Source organism: Gorilla gorilla, chromosome 8 (assembly GCF_029281585.2).
Source record: "Gorilla gorilla gorilla isolate KB3781 chromosome 8, NHGRI_mGorGor1-v2.1_pri, whole genome shotgun sequence".
NCBI classification, from domain to species: domain Eukaryota; kingdom Metazoa; phylum Chordata; class Mammalia; order Primates; family Hominidae; genus Gorilla; species Gorilla gorilla.
The window spans coordinates 131,397,964-131,420,176 of record NC_073232.2 but is presented as its reverse complement, the minus strand read 5'-3'; the positions used below and the strand labels follow the sequence as shown (position 1 = coordinate 131,420,176).

The following is a 22,213-nucleotide window of genomic DNA, read 5'->3' as shown; positions in this document are numbered from 1 at the left end:
GAGACTCTGTCTCAAAAAAGACAGGCAATAACAAACGATGGCAAGAATGTAGAGAAAAAGAACTCTCGTACACTGTTGGTAGGAATGTAAATTAGTACAGTCACTATGGAGAACAGTATGGAAATTCCTCGAAAAACTAAAAATAAAACTACCATATGATCCAGCAATCCCACTGCTGGGTATTTACCCCCAAAAAAGGAAATCAGTGTATCAAAGAGATACCACCACTCCCATGTTCATTGCAGCACGGTTCACAACCACCAAGATTTGGAATCAAACTGAGTGTCCATCAACAGATGAATGGAAAAGAAAATGTGGTGCATATACACAGTGGAATATTATGCAGCTATAAAAAGGAATGAAATCCTGTCATTTGCAACAACATGGATGGAACTGGAGGCATCATGTTAAGTAAAAGAAGCCACGGACAGAAAGACAAATTTTGCATGTTCTCACTAATCTGGGGGAGCTAAAAATTAAAACAATGGAACTCAGGGAGATAGAGAGTAGAATGGTGGGTACCAGAGGTTAGGAAGGGTAGTGGGGAGAGGGGGAAAATTTGGGATGGTTAGTGGATACAAAAATATAGTTAGAATGAATAAGACCTAGTATTTGATAGCACAATAGGGTGACTACAGTGAATGATAGTTTATTGTATATTTAAAAATAACTAGAAGTTGGCTGGGCACAGTGGCTCACACCTGTAATCCCAACACTTTGGGAAGCTGAGGCAGGTGGATCACCTGAGGTCAGAAGTTTGAGACCAGCCTGGCCAACATGGTAAAACCCCATCTCTACTCTCTACCAAAAATACAAAAAAATTAGCTGGGCATGGTGGTGCACACCTGTAATCCCAGCTACTCAGGCAGCTGAGGCAGGAGAATCGCTTGAACCTGGGAGGTGGAGGCTGTAGTATGCTGAGATCGTGCCACTGCACTCCAGCCTGGGCAACAGAGTGAGACTCCAACTCAAAAAAAAAAAAGAAAACTAGAAGTGGAATCACAATGTTCTTAACACAAAGAAATCATAAATGCTTGAGGTGATGGATACTGCAATTACCCTGATGTAATCATTATACATTGTAGGCCTGTATCAAAACATCATATGTACCCCATAAATACATATACCTATTATATGCCCATAACAATTAAAAAGTTAAGATGAAAAAAAAAGTCACTGATAAACTTTTAAGACTAGAACTTTACAAGTTCGGCCGGGCACAATGGCTCATGCCTGCAATCCAGGCACTTTGGGAGGCTGAGGTGGGTGGATCACCTAAGGTAAGGAATTTGAGACCAGCCTGGCCAACGTGGAGAAACCCTGTCTCTACTAAAAATACAAAAATTAGCTGGGCATGGTGGCAGGTGCCTGTAATCCCAGCTACTAGGGAGGCTAAGGCAGGAGAATTGCTTGAACCCAGGAGGCAGAGGTTGCAGTGAGCTGAGATCACACTATTGCACTCCAGCCTGGACAACAAGAACAAAACTCCGTCTCAAGAAAAAAAAAACAAAAAAAAAAAACTTTACAGGTTAAATAGTTAAATATAGGTTGCATTTTTTAAATTTTATTTTATAATTTAAAAATTTTAAAAGACGGGTCTCCTACGTTGCCCAGGCTGGTCTGGAACTCCTGGGCTCAGGCGATCACCCCACCTTGGCCTCCCAAAGTGCTGGGATTACAGATGTGAGCCACTGTGCCCAGCCAAAAATAGACTGCATTTTGATGATGGCTGAACAACAAAGTGAATGTACTTAATGCCGCTGAACGATACGTTTACAAATGGTTAAAAAGATAAATGTAGCTGTGCGAAGCGGCTGACGCCTGTAATCCCAACAGTGTGGGAGGCCAAGATGGGCAGATCGCTTGAGTTCGGGAGTTCAAGACCAGCCTGAGCAACATAGGAAGACCTGGTCTCAAAAAAAAAAGGTAAATCTTTTTTTCTGGAGACAGAGTCTCGCTCTGTCGCCCTAGCTGGAGTGCAATGGCTCAGTCTCCACTCACTGCGACCTCCACCTCCTGGGTTCAAGTGATTCTTGTGCCTCAGCCTCCCGAGTAGCTAGGACTACAGGCACCCACCACCACACCCGGCTAATTTTTTTTTTTTTTGGTATTTTAGTAGAGACACGGTTTCACCATGTTGGCCAGGGTGGTCTCAAACTCCTGAGCTCAGGCAATCCACTTGCCTCAGCCTCCTAAAGTGCTAGGATTATAGGCATGAGGCACCACGCCCGGCCAAAAAAAGGTTAATCCTATATGCATTTTACCACAATTTTGTTTTTTTTTTTTGAGACGGAATTTCGCTCTTGCTGCCCAGGCTGGAGTGCAGTGGTGTGATCTTGGCTCACCGCAACCTCCGCCTCCCAGGTTCAAGTGCTTCTCCTGCCTCAGCCTCTCAAGTAGCTGGGATTACAGGCATGCGCCACCATACCCAGCTAATTTTTTGTATTTTTAGTAGAGACGGGGTTTCTCCATGTTGGTCAGGCTGGTCTTGAACTCCCGACCTCAGGTGATCTGCCCACCTTGGCCTCCCAAAGTGCTGGGATTACAGGTGTGAGCTACCGCTCCCGGCCACAATTTTTTTTTAAACTAAAAAAAAAAAAAATTTAAGGGCAAAAAATTGATTGCATGTGCCAAAGAAATAATAAAGGATCAGTATTCCACTTGGGAATGCACAAAATGAAAACAAAAAACCCTCTTTGAAGTGGAATAAAATTAGCCAGGCATGGTGGCACATGCCTGTAATCCCAGCTACTTGGGAGGCTAAGGCAGGAGAATCGAAGGCGGACGTTGCGGTGAGCTAAGATCGTGCCATTGCACTCCATCCTGGGCAACAAGAGTGAAAATCCGTCTCAGGAAAAAAAAAAAAAAAGTGAAACAGTTCCTCCCCTGGGATCCTCTTGTCTACCTGTGCACATCTGCAGGGCTTCCAGCTCATCGGCGTTGAGGTGCACATAAGAGTGAAGGATGGTCCAGTCCTGTCGGTGCCACACCAGGGCAGGCAGAGTCCTGGGGAATCAAGGCAAGAACTCAAGTTGTTGCTGGTCCACACCTTAAAGACTCAGCCTGCCCCCTTCTCCTCTTCCTGAGAAGGAAATGAAGAGGGTAGAGTCTACAGCTAATCAGGGACAGAGGTGAGACCAAGCCCCAAATGTGCTAACCTTTGGGCTTCAAATTAAAGCAATGCAATGTTTTACTATTTATTTTTTTGAGATGGAGTTTCACTCGTCACCCAGGCTGGAGTGCAATGGCGCGATTTTGGCTCACTGCAACCTCCACCTCTGGGGTTCAGGTAATTCTCCTGCCTCAGTCTCCCAAGTAGCTGGGACTACAGGTGCCTGCCACCACGGCCCGGTTAATGTTTGTATTTTTAGTAGAGATGGGGTTTCACCATGTTGGCCAGACTGATCTTGAACTCCTGACCTCAGGTGACCCACCTGCCTTGGCCTCCCAAAGTGCTGGGATTACAGGCGTGAGCCACTGCACCCAGCCTCTATGCAATGTTTTAAACTCTGCTTTTGGGGATCAGATCAGCTACAGAAAGCTCAAGGTGAAGTTTCAAAAGATCCCTGTGGTAGCAAAGAGTGACGCTTCTAAGGTTTTCCTCTGAAAATCCCACTCTGGAGACTGCCATGGAAAGGGAGTCTGAGGGTAAAATTCAAAGTCACCTCTGCAAGCAAGAAATTTTCTGGAAGTCTCCCATTTATATTTAATATTTTAGTAAAACTCGCAAACCAAGTGTGTTTGTTTCCCTAAGACACAGGTTTCTCTGAAAAAAACTTATGGTAGAATAATGACTGCAACACGATGTATCAAATTTATCTGTGGCTTCATGAACCCCCTGGTGCCCTGCTAAATATCTCAGAAGCTGTGACTGCTCCAGTTTAAGTAGCATACGTAGAGGGGGAAAAGGTGATGGGATAGAAAATATGGGCTTTTGGACCCAGAGAGGGCAGGGTGAAAGTTCTGGCCCTCTCACTTAAAATCTGATGCAATCATGATCATAACAATAACAACTTCTAAAGTGTGTCTTACAGGCTAGGTACATGTTAAGCATCTTACATGAATTATTTCCAGTCTTAACAAACTTGTAAGTAGATATTACGATCTTCATTTTACAGATAAAGGAACACAGGCTCAGAAACAATCAATACCTTTTGTTTTGTTTCTGTGACAGGGCCTCACTCCGTCGTCCAGGCTGGGGTACAGTGACGTGATCATGGCTCACTGCAGCCTCCACCTCCTGGGCTCAAGCGATTCTCCCACCTCAGCCTCCTGTGTAGCTCGGGCTATGGGTGCATGCCACCATGCCTGGCTAATTTTTGTATTTTTTTATAGAGATGGGGTTTTGCTGTGTTGCCCAGTCTGGTCCTGAACTTCTGGTCTCAGGCAATCTGCTAGCCTCAGCCTCCCAAAGTGCTGGGATTACAGGTGTGAGCCACCATGCCCGGCCAACATTATCTTTCATGTGTTCACAGAGCTAATAAGTTGCCCTCCCAAGATTTTAACTCAGGTCTTTCTGACTATGAAGCCTTTGTTCTTTTCATTACCTTTTACCTATACTCTGCCAACCTTATCTTTCTCATTCATAAAACAGGGTAAAAATACTTCCTTGCAGGGTTCTTGTTATGAGTAAATTTAATATTTTAAGGTATCTTATAAAATGCCTGACATACAGTAAACCCAACATGAATGCTAAGTCCTCTTGCTTTTAAAGAAGGACCTGGCCGGGCACAGTGGCTCACGCCTGTAATCCCAGCACTTCAGGAGGCCGAGACGGGCAGATCACGAGGTCAAGAGATCGAGACCATCTTGGCCAACATGGTGAAACCCCATCTCTACTAAAAATACAAAAATTAGCTGGGCGTGGTGGTACACGCCTGTAGTCTCAGCTACCCGGGAGGCTGAGGCAGGAGAATTACTTGAACCCGGGAGGTGGATGTTGCAGTGAGCCAAGATCGCGCCACTGCACCACTCCAGCCTGGAGACAAAGCGAGAGATTCTGCCTCCAAAAAAAAAAAAAAAAAAAAAAAAAAGGACCTAATGGCTGGGTGTGGTGGTTGATGTCTGTAATCATCTCAGCGGAGGCAGGAGAACCACTTGAGCCTAGGAGATCGAGACCAGCCTGGCCAACATAGTGAGACCCCAGAAACCCCACCTCGACAAAAAATATAAAATAAAATAAAAATGAAAAAAAATTAAAAGGACTTAATAACAAGTTAGATTTAGTAAACAAAAAATCTTTAAAAATCTGTATGGCAGGTGGGGGAGCTGTTAGAGGGGGCAGGGCCTGGCAGGCACCTCCTGGCCCTGAGCTGACCCCCCTGGCAAAAAAATTATTAACAACAACAAAATCTACATGTATTTTGGCCGGGCACAGTGGCTCACACCTGTAATTCCAGCACTTTGGAAGGCCAAGGCATGAGGATCACTGGAGCCTAGGAGTTTGAGACCACCCTGGGCAACACAGCAAGACCCTATCTCTACTAAAAATGAAAATAAAATTTAAAAAATCTCTATGTATTATCAAAATAAGAGTCTTTGTCCTGCTCTAAAACTTTTTAATTAAAACAAGAAAAAAAAGAGTCTTTGATAAAACTGAACAGAAGGAACAATTTACCTGAAACGGGTCAGCAAACTATGGCCCACAGGCTAGCTGCCTGTCCTTGAAAATAAAGTTTCATTGACCACAGCCATGCTGAGTCATTTATGTACGTGTCCTCCATGGTTGCTTTTGTGCTACCTAGGCAGTTGAGTAGTTGGGACAGTGACCATATGGCTCACAAACCTAAAATATTTACTGTCTGGCAAGGAAAAGTTTGCTAATCCCCTGCTCTAAAATAGTCATAAGTAGTCCAAATCAGTAACCTTGAACTACTAGAGCTAAACAGAAACTTCAGACCAAAGGTGGTATTTCACCACATGCTATTTATAGCAAATGTGCAACACAGCAGAGCACACAGTAACATCTAGTGCCGCGAACTGTCTGCCAACAAAGTTAACACTTTTTTATAATTAGAGATGATACCTGGTGAACTCCTGGACCGCTTCTATCTTGGGGTGATACACCACAATTCTTTTCTTTAGCATCAGTGCTGTGTGTAAGATAACAGTTTCCATTCCAAACTGAGATACAATGTCTTCAAAAAAGAGAAATTGTAATGTTACTGCATTACACATCATGCAAAGAAATAAAGATTTTTTTTTTCTTTTTTTCTTTTTTCTTTTTTTTTTGAGACCGAGTCTCACTCTGCCACCCAGGCTGGAATGCAGTGGCAAGATCTTTGCTCACCGCAACCTCTGCCTCCTGGGCTCAAGCGATTCTCCTGCTTCAGCTTCCTGAGTAGCTGGGATTACAGGCACACACCACCACGCCTGGCTAATATTTGTATTTTTAGTAGAGACAGGGTTTCACCATGTTGGCCAGGCTGATCTCGAACTCCTGACCTCAAGTGATCCACCCACCTCAGCCTCCCAAAGTGTTGGGATTACAGGTGTGAGTCACAGCACCTGACGTACAAAATTATTTTTAATACAGAGAATTTAGGCAAATGTTGTAAAGCATACAAACACTTTATTTGGTGGAAGAGTAGATCTATCCTATGTCAGCTTCCCAGGACGTGTGCTCTGCCCTGCAAGGGACTCTATGATGGGATGCACAGAGGAAGCCAGACTCACAAAAAAACTGAAGCAACTGATATGAAGGGAACCAGCATCTTTCTGTATCATTAAAACTTCCTGATTTAAAAAAAAAAAAAAAAAAATGTCTGCCAGGTGCAGGGTGACTCATGTCTGTAATCCCAACACTTTGGGAGGCCAAGGTGGGAGGATCACTTGGGCCCAGGAGTTTGAGACCAGCCTGGGCAACACAGGGAGACTGTCTCTAAAAAATGTTTAAAAATTAGCTGGGGCTGGGCACAGTGTCTCACACTGTAATCCCAGCACTTTGGGAGGCCTAAGCAGGCGGGTCATCTGAGGTCAGGAGTTTGACACCAGCCTGGCCAACATGGTGCAACCCCATCTCTACCAAAAATACAAAATTAGGCTGGGCACAGTGGCTCACACCTGTAATTCCAGCACTTTGGGAGGCCGAGGCGGATGGATAACCTGAGGTCAGGAGTTCAAGACCAGCCTGGCCAAAATGGTGAAACCCCATCTCTACTAAAAATATAAAAATTAGCGGCCGGGCGCGGTAGCTCATGCCTGGAATCCTAGCACTTTGGGAGGCCGAGGCAGACGGATCACCTGAGGTCAGGAGTTTGAGACCAGCCTGACCAACATGGAGAAACCCCATCTCCACTAAAAATACAAAATTAGGCAGGCGTGGTGGCACATGCCTGTAATCCCAGCTACTTGGGAGGCTGAGGCACTTGAACCCAGGAGGCAGAGGATGCGGTGAGCCAAGATCGCGCCACCCAGCCTGGGCAACACTTGTTGGAGCAAAACTCCATCTCAAAAAAAAAAAAAAAAATTAGCTGAGTGTGATGGCAGGTGCCTGTAGTCCCAGCTACTTGGGAGGCTGAGGCACGAGAATCACTTGAACCTGGGAGGCAAAGGTTGCAGTGAGCTGAGATTGTGCCACTGCACTCCAGCCTGGGTGACACAGTGAGACTCTTGACTCAAAAAAAAAAAAAAAAAAAAAAAAATTAGCTGGGCATGGTGGTGTGCACCTGTATAGTCCCAGCTACTGGGGAGGCTGAGGTGGAAGGATTGCTTGAGCCCAGGAAGTTAAGGCTACAGTGAGCCGTAATTGTACCACTGCACTTCAGCCTCAGTAACAAAGCAAGACCCTGTCTCAAAAGGAAAAAAAAAAGTCTATTAACTCCCCCATGTCCCCCAGTATAATTACTTAAGTCCTTAAGTTAGCCTGACAAACACCTACCACCTCAACAGGGATGCTGAGAAAATTCAAAGAACAGCGGGATCAAAAGGAAAGACAGATGGGCACCATGGGAGGACATAACAGAGGGCAGCCTCGCCTTCAGAGTTCCCCTCGCCTCCTGCTCAGGGACCCTGAAGTCTGTGGCTTAGGCCTGAGCTGTCTGCATTTTGGATTTTCCAGCTGGAACTTAAATTAGGAGCTTGTGGTCGAGGCCTTGGGCTCTTCAGATGACAGAGATAACTGCTAAGATCTAAGAAAAGAAATGTAATCCATGAAGACCTCGAGCCACAAAATTCAGCCCACCAGCGAGAAAACATTTCTAAAATAGCCAATAGAATAATATGGAAACAAACACCACAAAAACCTGTTTTCCTCTGAGAGAATTCTAACTCAATAAGGAAATACAGGGGTTAAAGGCACCCTCCTGTGTACAAATGATATGAAAAATATGTAAATGAAAATAACGTATGGAAGGATTAGAATTATCTAATAACTAAATAATTATTTAGTTAGATAATTAATTAATTAGATAATCTAATTATGTAATTATTCTATTAGGCACAATAGGATCTAATGAGACTGTTTTTGGCTTGGGGATTTCGTTCCTTCCAGGTTCAACTGATTCTCCTGCCTCAGCCTCCCGAGTAGCTGGGATCACAGGCGGGTGCCACCACGCCCAGCTAATTTTTTGTATTTTTAGTGGAGACGAGGTTTCACCATGTTAACCAGGATGGTCTCGATCTCCTGACCTCGTGATCCACCCGCCTTGGCCTCCCAAAGTGTTGGGATTACAGGAGTGAGCCACCATCCCTGGCCTGTTTTTTCCCTTCTTACCTTTGATGGAGCCAGCCAGGTAGGCCTTTCGGGCATCAAAATCCTTACTAAGGAAAGAGCCGTTTTCTTCACTCTGGCATATCCCCTTTGTGAGAACTGCAATATAACTCTCCATCATTTTAACTGGGCTCCCATGTTTCAGGTACATTCTGTAAGAAAGGACAACAAAGCAACTGTGATTTCATTTGGCACAAATCATGTAGAGACGTGCACCCAGGCTGGTATGGGTGCCTTCTCAAGAATCCGAGGCCACCTTGCTACTGCCCTTCTGAATGCTTCACTCTTCTGTTTTTTTTGAGACAGAGTCTCACTCTGTCGCCCGGGCTGGAGTGCAGCGGTGCAATCTTGGCTCACTGAAACCTCCACCTCCTGGGTTCAAGTGTTTTTCCTGCCTCAGCCTCCCGAGTAGCTGGGATTACAGGTGTGCACCACCACACCCTGCTAAGTTTTGTAATTTTAGTAGAGTCGGGGTCTCACCATGTTGGCCAGGCTGGTCTCAAACTCCTGACCTCAGGTAATCCGCCCACCTCAGCCTCCTAAAGTGCTGGGATTACAGCTGCACTTACTGCACTTACTGCTGAGTTACTGCGCTTGGCCTGAATGCTTGAATCTTTTCATGTAGAAAGTAGTATTACTTTCAAGTAGCGTCATTTCTCTCTAAATTAAAAATATATTTCAAAGAAAAAGCAGCCGGGCGCAGTGGCTCATGCCTGTAATCCTAGCACTTTGAGAGGGCAAAGCAGGCGGATCACCTGAGGTCAGAAGTTGGAGACCAGCCTGGCCAACACGGCAAAACCTCATCTCTACTAAAAATACCAAAAAAAAAAAAAAATTAGCCAGGTGTGGCAGCACATGCCTGTAATCCCAGCTACTCAGGAGGCTGAGGCAGGAGAGTCACTTGAACCAGGGAGGCAGAGGTTACAATGAGCCGAGATTGCACCACTGCATTCCAGCCTGGTCAACAGAGCAAGATTCTGTCTCAAAAAAAAAAAAAAAAGAAAGAAAGAAAGAAAAGAAAAAGCTTGAGAGACCTTCAACAATTCTTTGGACTCAGCCATCTCCTTACATCTGGGAGCCCCTTGTTGTACTAAGGCAGGAGAATGAAGTACGAACTTCCTGAGGTCCCAGGATTCTCAAGAATATTGTGCACTTATCCTGTGTCTTACATTCACAACTGGGGTTCTCAGTCACACAACTGTTTTATCACTGAGTTTCCCTTGACAAGAAAGGAGTTTTACGCACTGTTCACAGAGAAACCAGTAATTAGTTGTAGAACCCATACTTATTATTAAATGAGTTCCCAGAGGTAGCTATATTTAGATAATTAAGAAATCAAAACTCCTTTAGGTTTCTGGTGATAAATGCACATTAGATATTCATCGTCAAGTTAAAGCTTCTAGAAAATGCTGACAGGAAACTGGCTGCATTTATAGCTCACATGTGGAATCCGTCTCTTCCCCTTGAAATCTCTTCCTGTGAGCAACTAAAATTAAATTTTGCTTGAGAAACATGACTGGGTCTATTTGGGCCTTTCAGGAGCTGGTGGGATAGAAAATCGGGAAGAAAATAAAACATATTTAAGACAGATCACTTGAGGGCCGGGCACAGTGACTCACGCCTGTAATCACAGCACTTTGGGAGGCCGAGGTGGGCGGATCACTTGAGGCCAGGAGTTAGAGACCAGCCCGGGCAACACGGTGAAATGCTGTCTCTACTAGAAATACAAAAATTAGCTGGGCCTGGTGGCTCGCACCTGTAATCCCAGCTACTTGAGAGGCTGAGGCAGAAGAAACGCTTGAACCCAGGAGGAGGAGGTTGCAGTGAGTCAAGATCACACCACTGCACTCCAGCCTGGGCAACAGAGCGAGATTCCGTCTCAAAAAAAAAGATCACTTGAAAATTATATTTATCATAGACTAAATGAAAAAAGCAAGTGTTTTAACTGCTTGCCAACTTTTGTCAATCATCAGTGTTTTTTTAAAAATTACTAATTCAATTCACAACTTGAGGGGAAAAAAGTAGAGAACAATGAATGTGGTGAGCTTTTACACATGTAAAATACATTCAAACCCAGGAACTCACACACAGGTTCACACAGGGAGAAAAACTTCTCTGATAGGATATAAAGAAGGAGGTCACGGGAGTTGTGTGGGGTGGGGATCAGGAGGTAGAACTGGAGTCTGGGAACAGGAGGAGGAGGGAGCTTAGTTTTCACTGTATATTCTCCTGTATTTCTAAATGTGCTTTATTACTACCAACGACAAAAAAACCAAAATGCCATTAACTTTCTAAAATAGAGGCCAAGCACTGTGGCTCATGCTTATAATCTCTGCACTCTAGGAGGCCAAGGCAAGAGGCTCACTTTAGGCCAGGAGTTCGAGACAAGCCTGGTGAACATGGTGAAACCCCGTCTCTACTAAAAATATAAAAATTAGCCAGGTGTGGTGGTGTGCGCCTGTAATTCCCGCTACTTGGGAAGCTGCAGCACAAGAATCACTTAAACCAATGAGGTGGAGGTGGTAGTGAGCCGAGGTGGTGCCACTGCATTCCAGCCTGGATGACAGAGTGAAACTCTATCTCAAAAAAAAAAAAAATTATAAAATAGAAACAATACACAGTAATAGAGAAGAGAAACATAAGGTTGGTAGGATAAGATGACTTCCTACATGACAACCCTGGGCCAGGAGAGATAAAACAGAGGGGGAAATCCCCCCAAAACCACTCCACAGGAAAAGCCCACAGTGCGACCCCGAGCACCTTGTTCAGATAGACATCCATAGGCTGCCACACATCCAGGCCTGGACAGCTGACTGCAAGTGTGCATGAAACCCCAGTTCTCTAGCAGGGCCACTAGCAGCAAGCGACTAGAGGCTGAAGAGGACCACAGCAGTGAACCTGCAGCCACATAGGGAATGAGGTTCCCTCCTGCGGGCTTCTGCTGCCACAGTGAGCAGCAAGCTGTGTGTGGAAGGCATGCCTGCCTGCTCCTCACCAGAAATGGAGGGAGGCAACTCCATGTCAAACTGTCATGAAGAAAAGAAGTCTTTGCCTATGAGTGTGTGCATGTACACACAGACCTGTGTGTGTGTGTGCAAATACTTGGACGTGCATACATGCAAGAGTGAGCATAGTGCTGCATGAACGGGCAGGAAGCAGAGGAGGCGGCTGGCAGTAGCTCCGAGTCCTCACTTCTCTTGCACTGTGACGGGAGAAGAAATCCAGGATACTACAATGCCAAGCACTGCACAAGCTGAGAAACCCTCTGGGCCTCCTTCTGGGCAGGAAGTGGGGTCTGAAGCAACCTTGCCTTTTGGACTCCAGAATATTTCCCAGTGAATTCAGTTGAGCAACATAACCCTGACTCAACCAAATGAAATGGGAGTCCAGTGTTTGTACAAAAATACCTCTGTAGTGTTTTTAGTTTATGGCTTCTGGATAGCATCTTTTCTGGCAATAATAATCTCCCTTTGTGTAAGTGCCACATTAGCAGACAACTGTTTATCCACAGTGAGACATTCACCTGATTCTTATGAGAGTAGGAAGCTTTTTTATTCTGGCTGGTTGCAAAAATGGTGAAATCTCATTTAGCCAAGATATAATCTAACTGAAACCCTTAGGTAATGAGAAGATAGTTTTATGATAGAGTTTTTCTCTCTTTTTTTTTTTTATTTTTGCTTCTTTTGGTGTGTGTATATACATTCACGCACAAAAATAGCCAAAAGGCTACCATTTATTAGGCTTATAAAACAAAAACAATTCCCTTCACCCTCAGTGCCCCCAAAAATCTCTGTATTAGGGAAAAACCTGACAGTAACATGACACCTAGAATTATAATTCTATCTAGTAACAACAATATTTTTTTTTAAAGGGCCAGGTGCAGTGGCTCACGTTTGTAATCTCAGCGCTTTGAAAAGCCAAGGCAGAGGATCACTTGACCCCAGGAGTTCAAGACCAGCCTGGGCAACATAGTAAGACCACCTTTCTACAAAATATATATATATTTTTTAATTAGCCAGGAGCAGTGGCACACACCTGTAGTCCTAACTACTTGGGAGGCTGAGGTGAGAGGACTGCTTCAGCCCAGGAGTTCAAGGTTACAGTGAGCTATGATCATGCCACTGCACTCCAAGCTAGGCAAAAGAGCAAGACCCTGTCGCTAAAAAAAAGACAACCTCCAAAAAAAAAAAAAAAAAAAAAAATCACGACTAAAACCCTGCAAGGCAGGGCGCGGTGGCTCACGCCTATAATCCCAGCACTTTGGGAGGCCAAGGCGGGCGGATCACTTGAGGTCAGGAGTTCAAGACCAGCCTGGCCAACATGACAAAACCCCCTCTCTACTAAAAATACAAAAAATTAGCTGGGCGTGGTGGCACCCACCTGTAATCTCAGTTACTCGGGAGGCTGAGGCAGGAGAATTGCTTGAACCCAGGAGGCAGAGGTTGCAGTGAGCCAAGATCGCCCCACTGCACTCCAGCTTGGGAAACAAAGTGAGACTCTGTCTCAAAAAATAATAATAATAAATAAAACTCTGCAAAAGCCTTCATCATTAAGAAAGAGCTAATATCTTTAACACATAAAAAAAGAGTTTCATCACGCCTATAATCCCAGCACTTTGGGAGGCCAACATGAGCAGATCGCTTGAGCTCAGGAGTTTGAAACCAGCCTGGGCAACATGGTGAAACCCTGTCTCTACAAAAAATATAAAAAATTGGCTAGGCATGGAAGTGCGCACCTGCAGTCCTTGCTACATGGGAGGCTGAGGGAGGTCAAGAGTGCAGTGAGAAATGATGAAGCCACCACACTCCAGTCTGAGCAACAGAGTGAGACCTTGTCTCAACAAAAAAAAAAAAAAAGAAAAAGAAAAAGAAAAGAAAATAGACTGGTATATTTTAGATAAATTTTTCAACAATGGAGATGAAACTAAAAGAGTCTAGCTGAATCGTGACTAACCAATTAATCAGAATTCCCTAGCTTCTCAGCATTCCAGCTAAGAAATGTGTTATTGTGCTTCGGCATAATTCTTTCCCCAAAATGACTGTACACACAGACCTTGACACATACGAACCAGTTTACCATGTCATAAGGCCCTTAAAACTTATCCAACCTACTAAGGGAATTCTAGACTGGAAGTGAACAGAAGTAACAGATCAAAAGCAGGAAGTGACTCAAAACACCCAGGAGCTACAATAGCTATAAAACTGCTTCTTCTCTTCCCCTAGATCATTTACCCAAATAAGAGAAGTATCAACAGAGCAAAAGAGAAAGGCCGTCTTTACAGTCCGTGAAGGGCTGCTAAAGATTATGCTGGGGAGACACAAGGCTGAACTTTGCTTTCTCAGTGTAGAAATCTGCTATGTAACTATATTAAGGTCTTCATTTTGTATATTAGCATTTAATACAATTTTTATACAGACCTACACAATATCCTAGTGAAGGCAGCATACTTCTCTGGGTTAAAATCTTTGGCGGTCAGGACAATAGAAAAATGAGTCACCTGTTCAAAAGAAACAAAAAAAAAAATACACTTTTTAAATACACTTTAGCAGAATTTTTATTACTATATTCTAACAAACCTTTTGTATAAGACACAACAGTATTAAAAGAAAAAGACCAAAATGTAACAAGTCCTCACTTGCTTCTTTATACTTCTGCATGTGCATATGTATTACATATACATATATATTGAATTTCCTACATAAGAATGCAATACTTGGAGAAAAAATTTTCAGAAATCAAAAATACTTCACTCAAATATAAAAAAAGTACATTTCTACTTAATGTCCCCTAATCTCATCAAAGTACAAGAAAGAAGTGTTAAATCAGACTCACCAATTTAGCAACTGCTTATCTTTTCTCCTCCACACTTTTTCACTGTTTTATTTTACCTATTTTTTTTTTTGAGTTGGGGTCTCACTATGTTGCCTAGGCTGGACTTGAACTCCTGGGCTCAAGAGATCCTCCAGCCTCAGCCTCTTAAGTAGCTGGGACTACAGGCACTACCACCAAACCCTTATTTTACTTATTTTTATTGATACATAATAGATGTATATATTTTTCCAGTATTTTTTTTTTTTTGGGACATTTGCTCTGTCGCCCAGGCTGGAGTGCAGTGGTGTAATCTCAGCTCACTGTAACCTCTGCCTCCCGGGTTCAAGCAATTCTCATGCCTCAGCCTCCCAAGCTCCCAAGTAGCTGGGATTATAGGCACACCACCATGCCCAGCTAATTTTTTGTATTTTCAGTAGAGACAGCGTTTTACTCTGTTGGCCAGGCTGGTCTCGAACTCCTGGCCTCAAATGATCCACCCACCTCAGCTCCCAAAGTGCTGGGATTACAGGCATCAGCCACCGCACCCAGACTATTTATCTTTTCTTTATGCTGAAAACATTCAAATTATTCTATTTTGAAATTAATGGATTATTCTTAATCATAATCACACTACAGCTCTGTCGAATAGCAATTGTTCTTCGTTACAAAAGGATGAAAAACAACAAAATACATCTCAGTAACAACCATACAGCTCCTGAACTAACTCTCTGCAGGGTGCTATAAGCTAAAAAGTACTATTATAAGAAGTTTTGGCTGGGCACGATGGCTCACATCTGTAATCCCAGCACTTTGGGAAGCCGAGGCAGGTGGATCACAAGGTCAGGAGTTCAAGACCAGCCTGGCCAAGATGGTAAAACCCTGTCTCAACTAAAACTACAAAAATTAGCCAGGAATGGTGGCAGGTGCCTATAATCCCAGCTACTCGGGAGGCTGAGGCAGGGAATTGCTTGAACCCAGGAGGCAGAGGTTGCAGTGAGCCGAGATTTTGTCCCTGCACTCCAGGCTGGGCGACAGAGTGAGACTTTGTCTCAAAAAAAGAAAAAAACCTTCGTTTACTTATATGCCTCTATATTATAAATTTCTGATAAACATATACCTAATATTTCCACTAATGAGACAAAATTCAGAATTTCATAAATACAAAACTTTGAAGAGATACATTTAAAATGAAGAGTAGGTGGTGGTGCACGCCTGTAGTCCCAGCTACTTGGGAGGCTGAGGCACAAGAATCGCTTGATCCTGGGAGGCAGAGGTTGCAGTGAGCCGAGATCACACCACTGCACTCCAACCTGAGTGACAGAGCAAGACTCCATCTCAAAAAAAACAAAAACAAAAACAAAAAGAACTTATTGAGCAATAAACCAAAGATTTCATTACATATTGAAACCTATCTTTTTGGCCACCTATCTTTTTGGCCAGGTGCGGTGGCTCGCACCTGTTAATCCCAGAACTTTAGGAGAAAAGACAGGAGGATCGCTTGAACTCAGGAGTTCAAGACCAGCCTGGGCAACAGAGTGAGACCTCATCTCTACAAAAAACTTAAAAACTAGCTGGGCATGGTAGTGCACACATGTGCTCCCAGCTACTCAGGGAGCTGAGGATGGAGGATCACTTGGGCTCAGGAGATTAAGGCTGCAGTAAGACATGATTGCACCATTGCACTCCAGCCTGGGTGACAAAATGAGACTCTGACTCAAAAAATAAAAATTAAAAATTGAAGTTAAAAAAAAAAAAAGAAAATTAGCTGGACGTGGTGGCGAATGCCTGTAATCCCAGCTACTCAGGATGCTGAGGCAGGAGAATCGCTTGAATCTGGGAGATGGAGGTTGCAGTGAGCCGAGATCATGCTACTGCAATCCAGCCCGGGCAACAAGAGCAAAACTCCCGTAAAAAAAAAAAAAAAAAAAAGTATCTTCTTGCAAATTTATATTTTGTAACTATGAATCTGTTTTGTCTTAAACCTTCTACAGTTTCTAAATTGTTATCTTCCTGCTATTTTAAATGTAATTTTTAAAATTTAAGCTGGTATTCTAGTCATGCTTCACATAGTCACACTATTGGCTATAAATTAGCCCTAAAACGGGAAAAAATGTCTGTTTGGGTACATGCCAGAGGCTCAGATAAAGTATTGTTCCAATATTCTATTCTTTGAAAAAACCTGCTGGTTGCTTGGGATTAGGAAAGTCCACGATTACCACATCCTAGTCTTCCACATGTCACACTGATACTGTTCATACCAAACAACACACCAAGAAAAGTCTACTTAATACACGAGCTGCCTTAAATATCCTTTCTAAATTCTTTTTTTTTTTTTTTGAGACGGAGTTTCGCCTAGGCTAGAGTGCAATGGCGCAATCACAGCTCACCACAACCTCTGCTTCCCGGGTTCAAGAGATTCTCCTGCCGCAGCCTCCCGAGTAGCTGGGATTACAGGCATGCGCCACCACGCCCGGCTAATTTTTTGTATTTTTAGTAGAGATGCGGTTTCTCCATGTTGGTCAGGCTGGTCTTGAACTCACAACCTCAGGTGATGCGCCTGCCTCAGCCTCCCAAAATGCTGCGATTACTGGCGTGAGCCAACATGCTCGGCCTGCCTTTCTAAATTCTTAATTTATCCTGGCCGGGTGCATCACCTGAGGTCAAGAATTCACGAGCAGCCTGGCAAACATGGTAAAACCTGTCTCTACTAAAAATACAAAAAATTAGCCAGGCGTGATGGTGGGTGTCTGTAATCCCAGCTACTTGGGAGGCTGAAGCAGGTGAATCACTTGAACCCGGGAGGCGGAGGTTGCAGTGAGCTGAGATTGCGCCATTGCACTCCAGCCTGACCAACAGAAAAACTCCATCTCAAAAAAACAAAAACAACAAAAAAGGGGAAAAGACCACATATTGCTGTACTGCTCACCACTGTATCAACTACAGGGTCTGTCATATAATAAACAACAATAAATATTTATAGAATGAATGAGAGTGAAGTGTGAAACAGAGTATTCCCAATGGAAATAATATTTAATATTTTCTTTTTTTTTTTTTTTTTTGAGACGGAGTCTCGCTCTGTCGCCAGGCTGGAGTGCAGTGGTGCAATCTCGGCTCACCACAGCCTCCGCCTCCCAGGTTCAAGTGATTCTCCTGCCTCAGCCTCCTGAGTAGCTGGGACTACAGGCGTGCGCCACCACGCCCAGCTAATTTTTGTGTTTTTAGTAGAGACGGGGTTTCACCTTGCTGGCCAGGATGGTCTCAATCTCTTGACCTTGTGATCCACCGACCTCAGCCTCCCAAAGTGCTGGGATTACAGGCATGAGCCACCGCGCCCAGCCTATTTTGGGGTTTTTTTTACCTTCACGCAATCATACCTTTTTCAAAATGGAAGAATCTGGAACTTCAATTGTTGTGATATAAAACCATGTTCTTCTGTACTGACCAAAGACAAAGGGATGGAGAAGTTTGTTTTCATCTGTAAGGCAGCATTTTCTCAGCAGCAGGTTCCTTAATGTGGCTGTCGTGGAAGGATAACACCACACCCACAGAACTTCTCCATTTGTGTCCTTTTCTACGGTGGAAAGATGGTCACTGTGAGAATGTCAAACAGTAGCAAGGAAGTGAATTGATTGGTTACTCAGAAACACTTAGTGGAATCAGTTTTAACATCCCATTTTACAAAGCAACTCAGAATACCTGAGACCCCAAATTCCCACCTATCTCTACTGCTCAAATTATCTAGCTGTCATGATCCTGAATTACAGGCCACCTGAGTAAAAAGTTTTTATAACAAACCATGAATGAAAATTCAGCCTTAGAGATATGGTAGAGTTTTGGCCGGACACGGTGGCTCATGCTTGTAATCCCATCACTTTGGGAGGCCAAGGCGAGTGGATTACCTGAGGTCGGGACTTCAAGACCAGCCTGACCAACCTGGAGAAACCCCGTCTCTACTAATAATACAAAAATTAGCCGGGTGTGGTGGGGCATGCTGTAATCCCAGCTACTCAGGAGGCTAAGGCAAGAGAATTGCTTGAACCCGGGAGGCGGAGGTTGCAGTCAGCCAAGATCACGCCACTGCACTCTAGCCTGGGCAACAGAGCGAAACTTGGTCTCAAAAAAAAAAAAAGAGAAACAAAGATGTTAGAGTTTCTCCCTATCTCCTCCCACACAAATGCTTATCAACTAAAATTACATTAAGTTTTTAACTAGTTGGAATAATTCTTTTTTTTTTTTTGAGGCGGAGTCTCACTGTCACCCAGGCTAGAGTGTACTGGTGCTATCTTGGCTCCCAGGTTCAAGCGATTCTTCTGCCTTGGCCTCCCGAGTAGCTGGGATTACAGGTGCCCACCACCATGCCCAGCTAATTTTTGTATTTTTAGTAGAGACAGGGTTTCGCCATGTTAGCCAGGCTGGTCTTGAACTCCTGACCTCAGGTGATCTGCCCGCCTTGGCCTCCCAAAGTGCTGGGTGGAATAATTCTTTAAATGGAGTTTTGCTTTTATTGCCCAGGCTGGAGTGCAATGCAGTGATCTCAGCTCACCACAGCCTCCATCTCCCAGGTTCAAGCTATTCTCCTGCCTCAGCCTCCCGAGTGGCTGGGGTTACAGGCATGCACCACCACTCCTGGCTAATTTTGTATTTTTAGTAAAGATGGGGTTTTGGTTTCTCCACATTGGTCAGGCTGGTCTTGAACTCCCCACCTCAGATGATCTGCCTGCCTCGGCCCCCCCAAAGTGCTGGGATTATAAGCATGAGCCACCGTGCCCAGCCGAATAATTTTTAATAAATACATAGAAAAGTTTTGTCGAAAACAAAACTGGAGATGAAGAAAATAGTGAAATATTTCAAACCATGTTGCATACCAACTGTGTGAATTTTGTATTTAAAATTGTTTAGGCCAAGCATAATGGCTCATGCCTATAATCCTAACACTTTGGGAAGCCAGGAGGATCGCCTGAGGCCAGAAGTTCCAGACCAACCTGGGCCACATAGTGAGACCGCATCTCTACAAAAAAAAATTTTTAATTAGGTGGACATGGTGGTGCGTGCCTATGGTCCCAGCTACTCAGGAAGCTAAGGTGGGAGGATCAAGTTAGCCCAAGATTCAGAGGTTGTTGTGAGCTATGCACCACTGCATTCCAGCCTAGTCAACAGAGAGAGACCCTGTCTCTAAAGACTACAAATAAAAAATTGTTATTGAAAACAGAATTACCATTCCACCCAGTAATCCCACTACTGGGTATCTGCTGAAAGGAAAAGAAATCATTATACTAAAAAAGACACTCACATTCTGTTTTTTTTTCTCTCTCTCTTTAGAGACAGGGTCTCACTCTGTCACTTGGGCTGCAGTGCCGTGGTACAATCTCAGCTCACTGCAACCTCCACCTGCCGGGTTCAAGTGATTCTCCTGCCTCAGCCTCCTAAGTAGCTGAGATTACAGGCATGCACCACCATGCCAATTTTTTGCCTTTTTAGTGGAGACAGGGTCTCGCTATATTGGCCAGGCTGATCAACTCCCAGCCTCAATTGATCCACCTGCCTCAGCCTCCCGAAGTGCTAGGATTACAGGCATGAGCCACCACGCCTGGCCTCTTTTTTTTATTTCTTTCTTTGAGACGGGGTTGGGGGGGGGGGTCTTGCTCTGTCACCCATGCTGGAGTACAGTGGCATGATCTCAGTTCACTGCAACCTCTGCCTCCTGGGACCAAGCAATCCTCCCACCTACAGGCACACCACACCCGGCTAATTTTTGTATTTTTTGTAGACACACAAGGGTTTTACCACATTGCCCAGGCTGGCTGCAAACCCCTTTTAAATGCACGTTAGTGTGAATAATTAAAAAACTGCTGAGTTCAAAATATGATCATATGTCATCTTTTTATTTGCTATTAGTAGACAAAGACAGTTTAACTTAGCCTTAGTTCAAAAGTACCTTCTGGAGAAACTAAGTTACTTAGGTTTTGTTTTGAAGCAGTTTGAAAATCACATTAGAAATAAATACAGTAATCCACCTGGACAACATGTCGGTATCCCATCTCCACAAAAAATACAAAAATTAATCGGGTGGTGGTGCACGCCTGAGGTCCCAGCTACTCGGAGGCCGAGGCGGGAGGATGGTTTGGGCCTGGGAGGTGGAGGCTGCAGAGAGCGGTGATTGCGCTACTGCACTCCAGACTGGATAAGAGGGAGACCCCGTCTAAAAAAAAAAAAAGAAGAAAGACAAAGAAATAAATACAGTAAGCGATTCCCACATAAACGCACTGCTTTGAGGCACTGAAAAATAATTAGCATATTTCTTCAGTTTTGCTAAAGCCTAAGCAATATTATTGTGCATTTGGGGAATAGAAAGAGTTTAGGGGTGTGCAAAAATCTCGGGAAAATAAAACTTTTTCGAAGGGAACCAACGGGTTCCACCTCCTAAATACTGCACGAGGCTGCCCAAAGATCCCCGTGTGATATTTTTTAATTATGGAAGATAATTACATTCCTCAGAGCTAACCGAGATTCCACCACACAGGATTGTGTAGAAACTCCTGCTTTATTTATGCACAAGCTCGATCACATGATGCAGGAGCTCTCCACTGGTGGGGGTTGGGGGCTCTGGGCTACACTGCGAGGGTCCCACTCCCGGCTCTGTACTGCCTATGGTGTGTCCGTGCACAATGACGGCCTGGGCCTCCATTTGCTCCTCCGTGAAGTGGGCGTCAGACGTTTCCCACGGCCCCTCGGTCCTCGGTGAGAGCTAAAAGGAGACAATGTGTGTACAACGCGCAGCACCCGGCCCAGCAGTCTCCAGCTGCCCGGTCCCACGATGGGGGCCGCCCGGGCGAGCAGTCACCCGTGGCTCCGAGGCAGCCGCCCGCGCCCGGCTCGGGGGAACCGGACCCTGCCTCCTCCCCGCCGCGCCGCGCCGCCGGCCGGCTGCTCCCGCCCGGCCCGGCCCCGCCCGCGCAGCGCCCCTCGCAGCCGCCCAGCCTGGGAGCGCTCGACGTCCCGGCTCCGCCGGGCAACCCGGGGCGTGCAGGGGGAGCTCCACCCCGGAATCTTGGAGGTCCCCGGGCTCCCTCGGGCCGGGCAGGCCCCACAGGCGGCCGCGGGCGGGCGGGCGAGGGCGGCGGGCCGGGTCCCCTGCGCCAAGGAGGCCGGGCTCCGCAGTCCCCAGTCCAGGCCCAACAGGGAGGGGGCCGCGCCCTCCTCATGCGGTCGGCGCCGGGGGCCGCCGGAGCCCGGGCTGCCCCGGGCCGAGGTGGAGCAGAGGCAGAACCAGGGTGCGGGCTTGCCAGGCAGGGCGCCTACGTCCTCACCGATCAGCCCGACTCCAAGCATCAGCTGAGTGTCCGCCACCTCGGCCGCAGCCATCTTCCGCCGCCGCGGCGCGCAGCTCTGGCTGCCCCCTGCAGGACCCGCCTCGCACCCGAGCCCCACCCCGCCCGCCGTAGGGCCCGCCCCATCACAGACCCCGCCTCCCTCCCCGGCCCATCATAAGCCCCGCCTCCCTCCCCGGACCATCACAGGCCCCGCCTCCCGCTGTAGGACCCGCCTCCCTCCCGCCCCGCCCCATCACAGGACCATCAACACCCCCCGTCGGCCCCGCCCCACCCGCAGGCCCACCTATTCCAGCCCCAGTCCTCCCTGCCGGGACCTGCTCAGTGCAGCTCCACTCGTCTTCTGCCCGTGGCCCTTCGCCCT

At 45.6% G+C, this 22,213-nt stretch overlaps 1 protein-coding gene across 5 annotated transcripts in view; it reads right to left on the bottom strand.

The window, feature by feature from the left end:
- DENND10 (DENN domain containing 10) overlaps positions 1 to 21,973 on the bottom strand; it is a 33,433-nt gene extending 11,460 nt beyond the window's left edge. The window contains exons 1-7 of one of the 5 annotated variants that reach the window (XM_055353228.2): positions 21,829 to 21,950; positions 20,536 to 20,720; positions 17,896 to 18,112; positions 14,128 to 14,207; positions 8,714 to 8,862; positions 6,026 to 6,137; positions 2,906 to 3,006 (exon numbers count right to left, since the gene is read on the bottom strand). In XM_055353228.2, coding sequence (XP_055209203.1) covers positions 2,906 to 3,006; positions 6,026 to 6,137; positions 8,714 to 8,862; positions 14,128 to 14,207; positions 17,896 to 18,112; positions 20,536 to 20,546 — 670 coding nt within the window. In that variant the 5' untranslated portion in view covers positions 20,547 to 20,720; positions 21,829 to 21,950. Of the gene's footprint in view, positions 1 to 2,905; positions 3,007 to 6,025; positions 6,138 to 8,713; positions 8,863 to 14,127; positions 14,208 to 17,895; positions 18,113 to 20,535; positions 20,721 to 21,828 lie in introns of those variants that run through there. The other 4 variants (XM_031015518.3, XM_031015517.3, XM_055353229.2 and 1 more) reach the window with 4 other exon arrangements.
- Between the last annotated feature and the right edge of the window lie 240 nt (positions 21,974 to 22,213).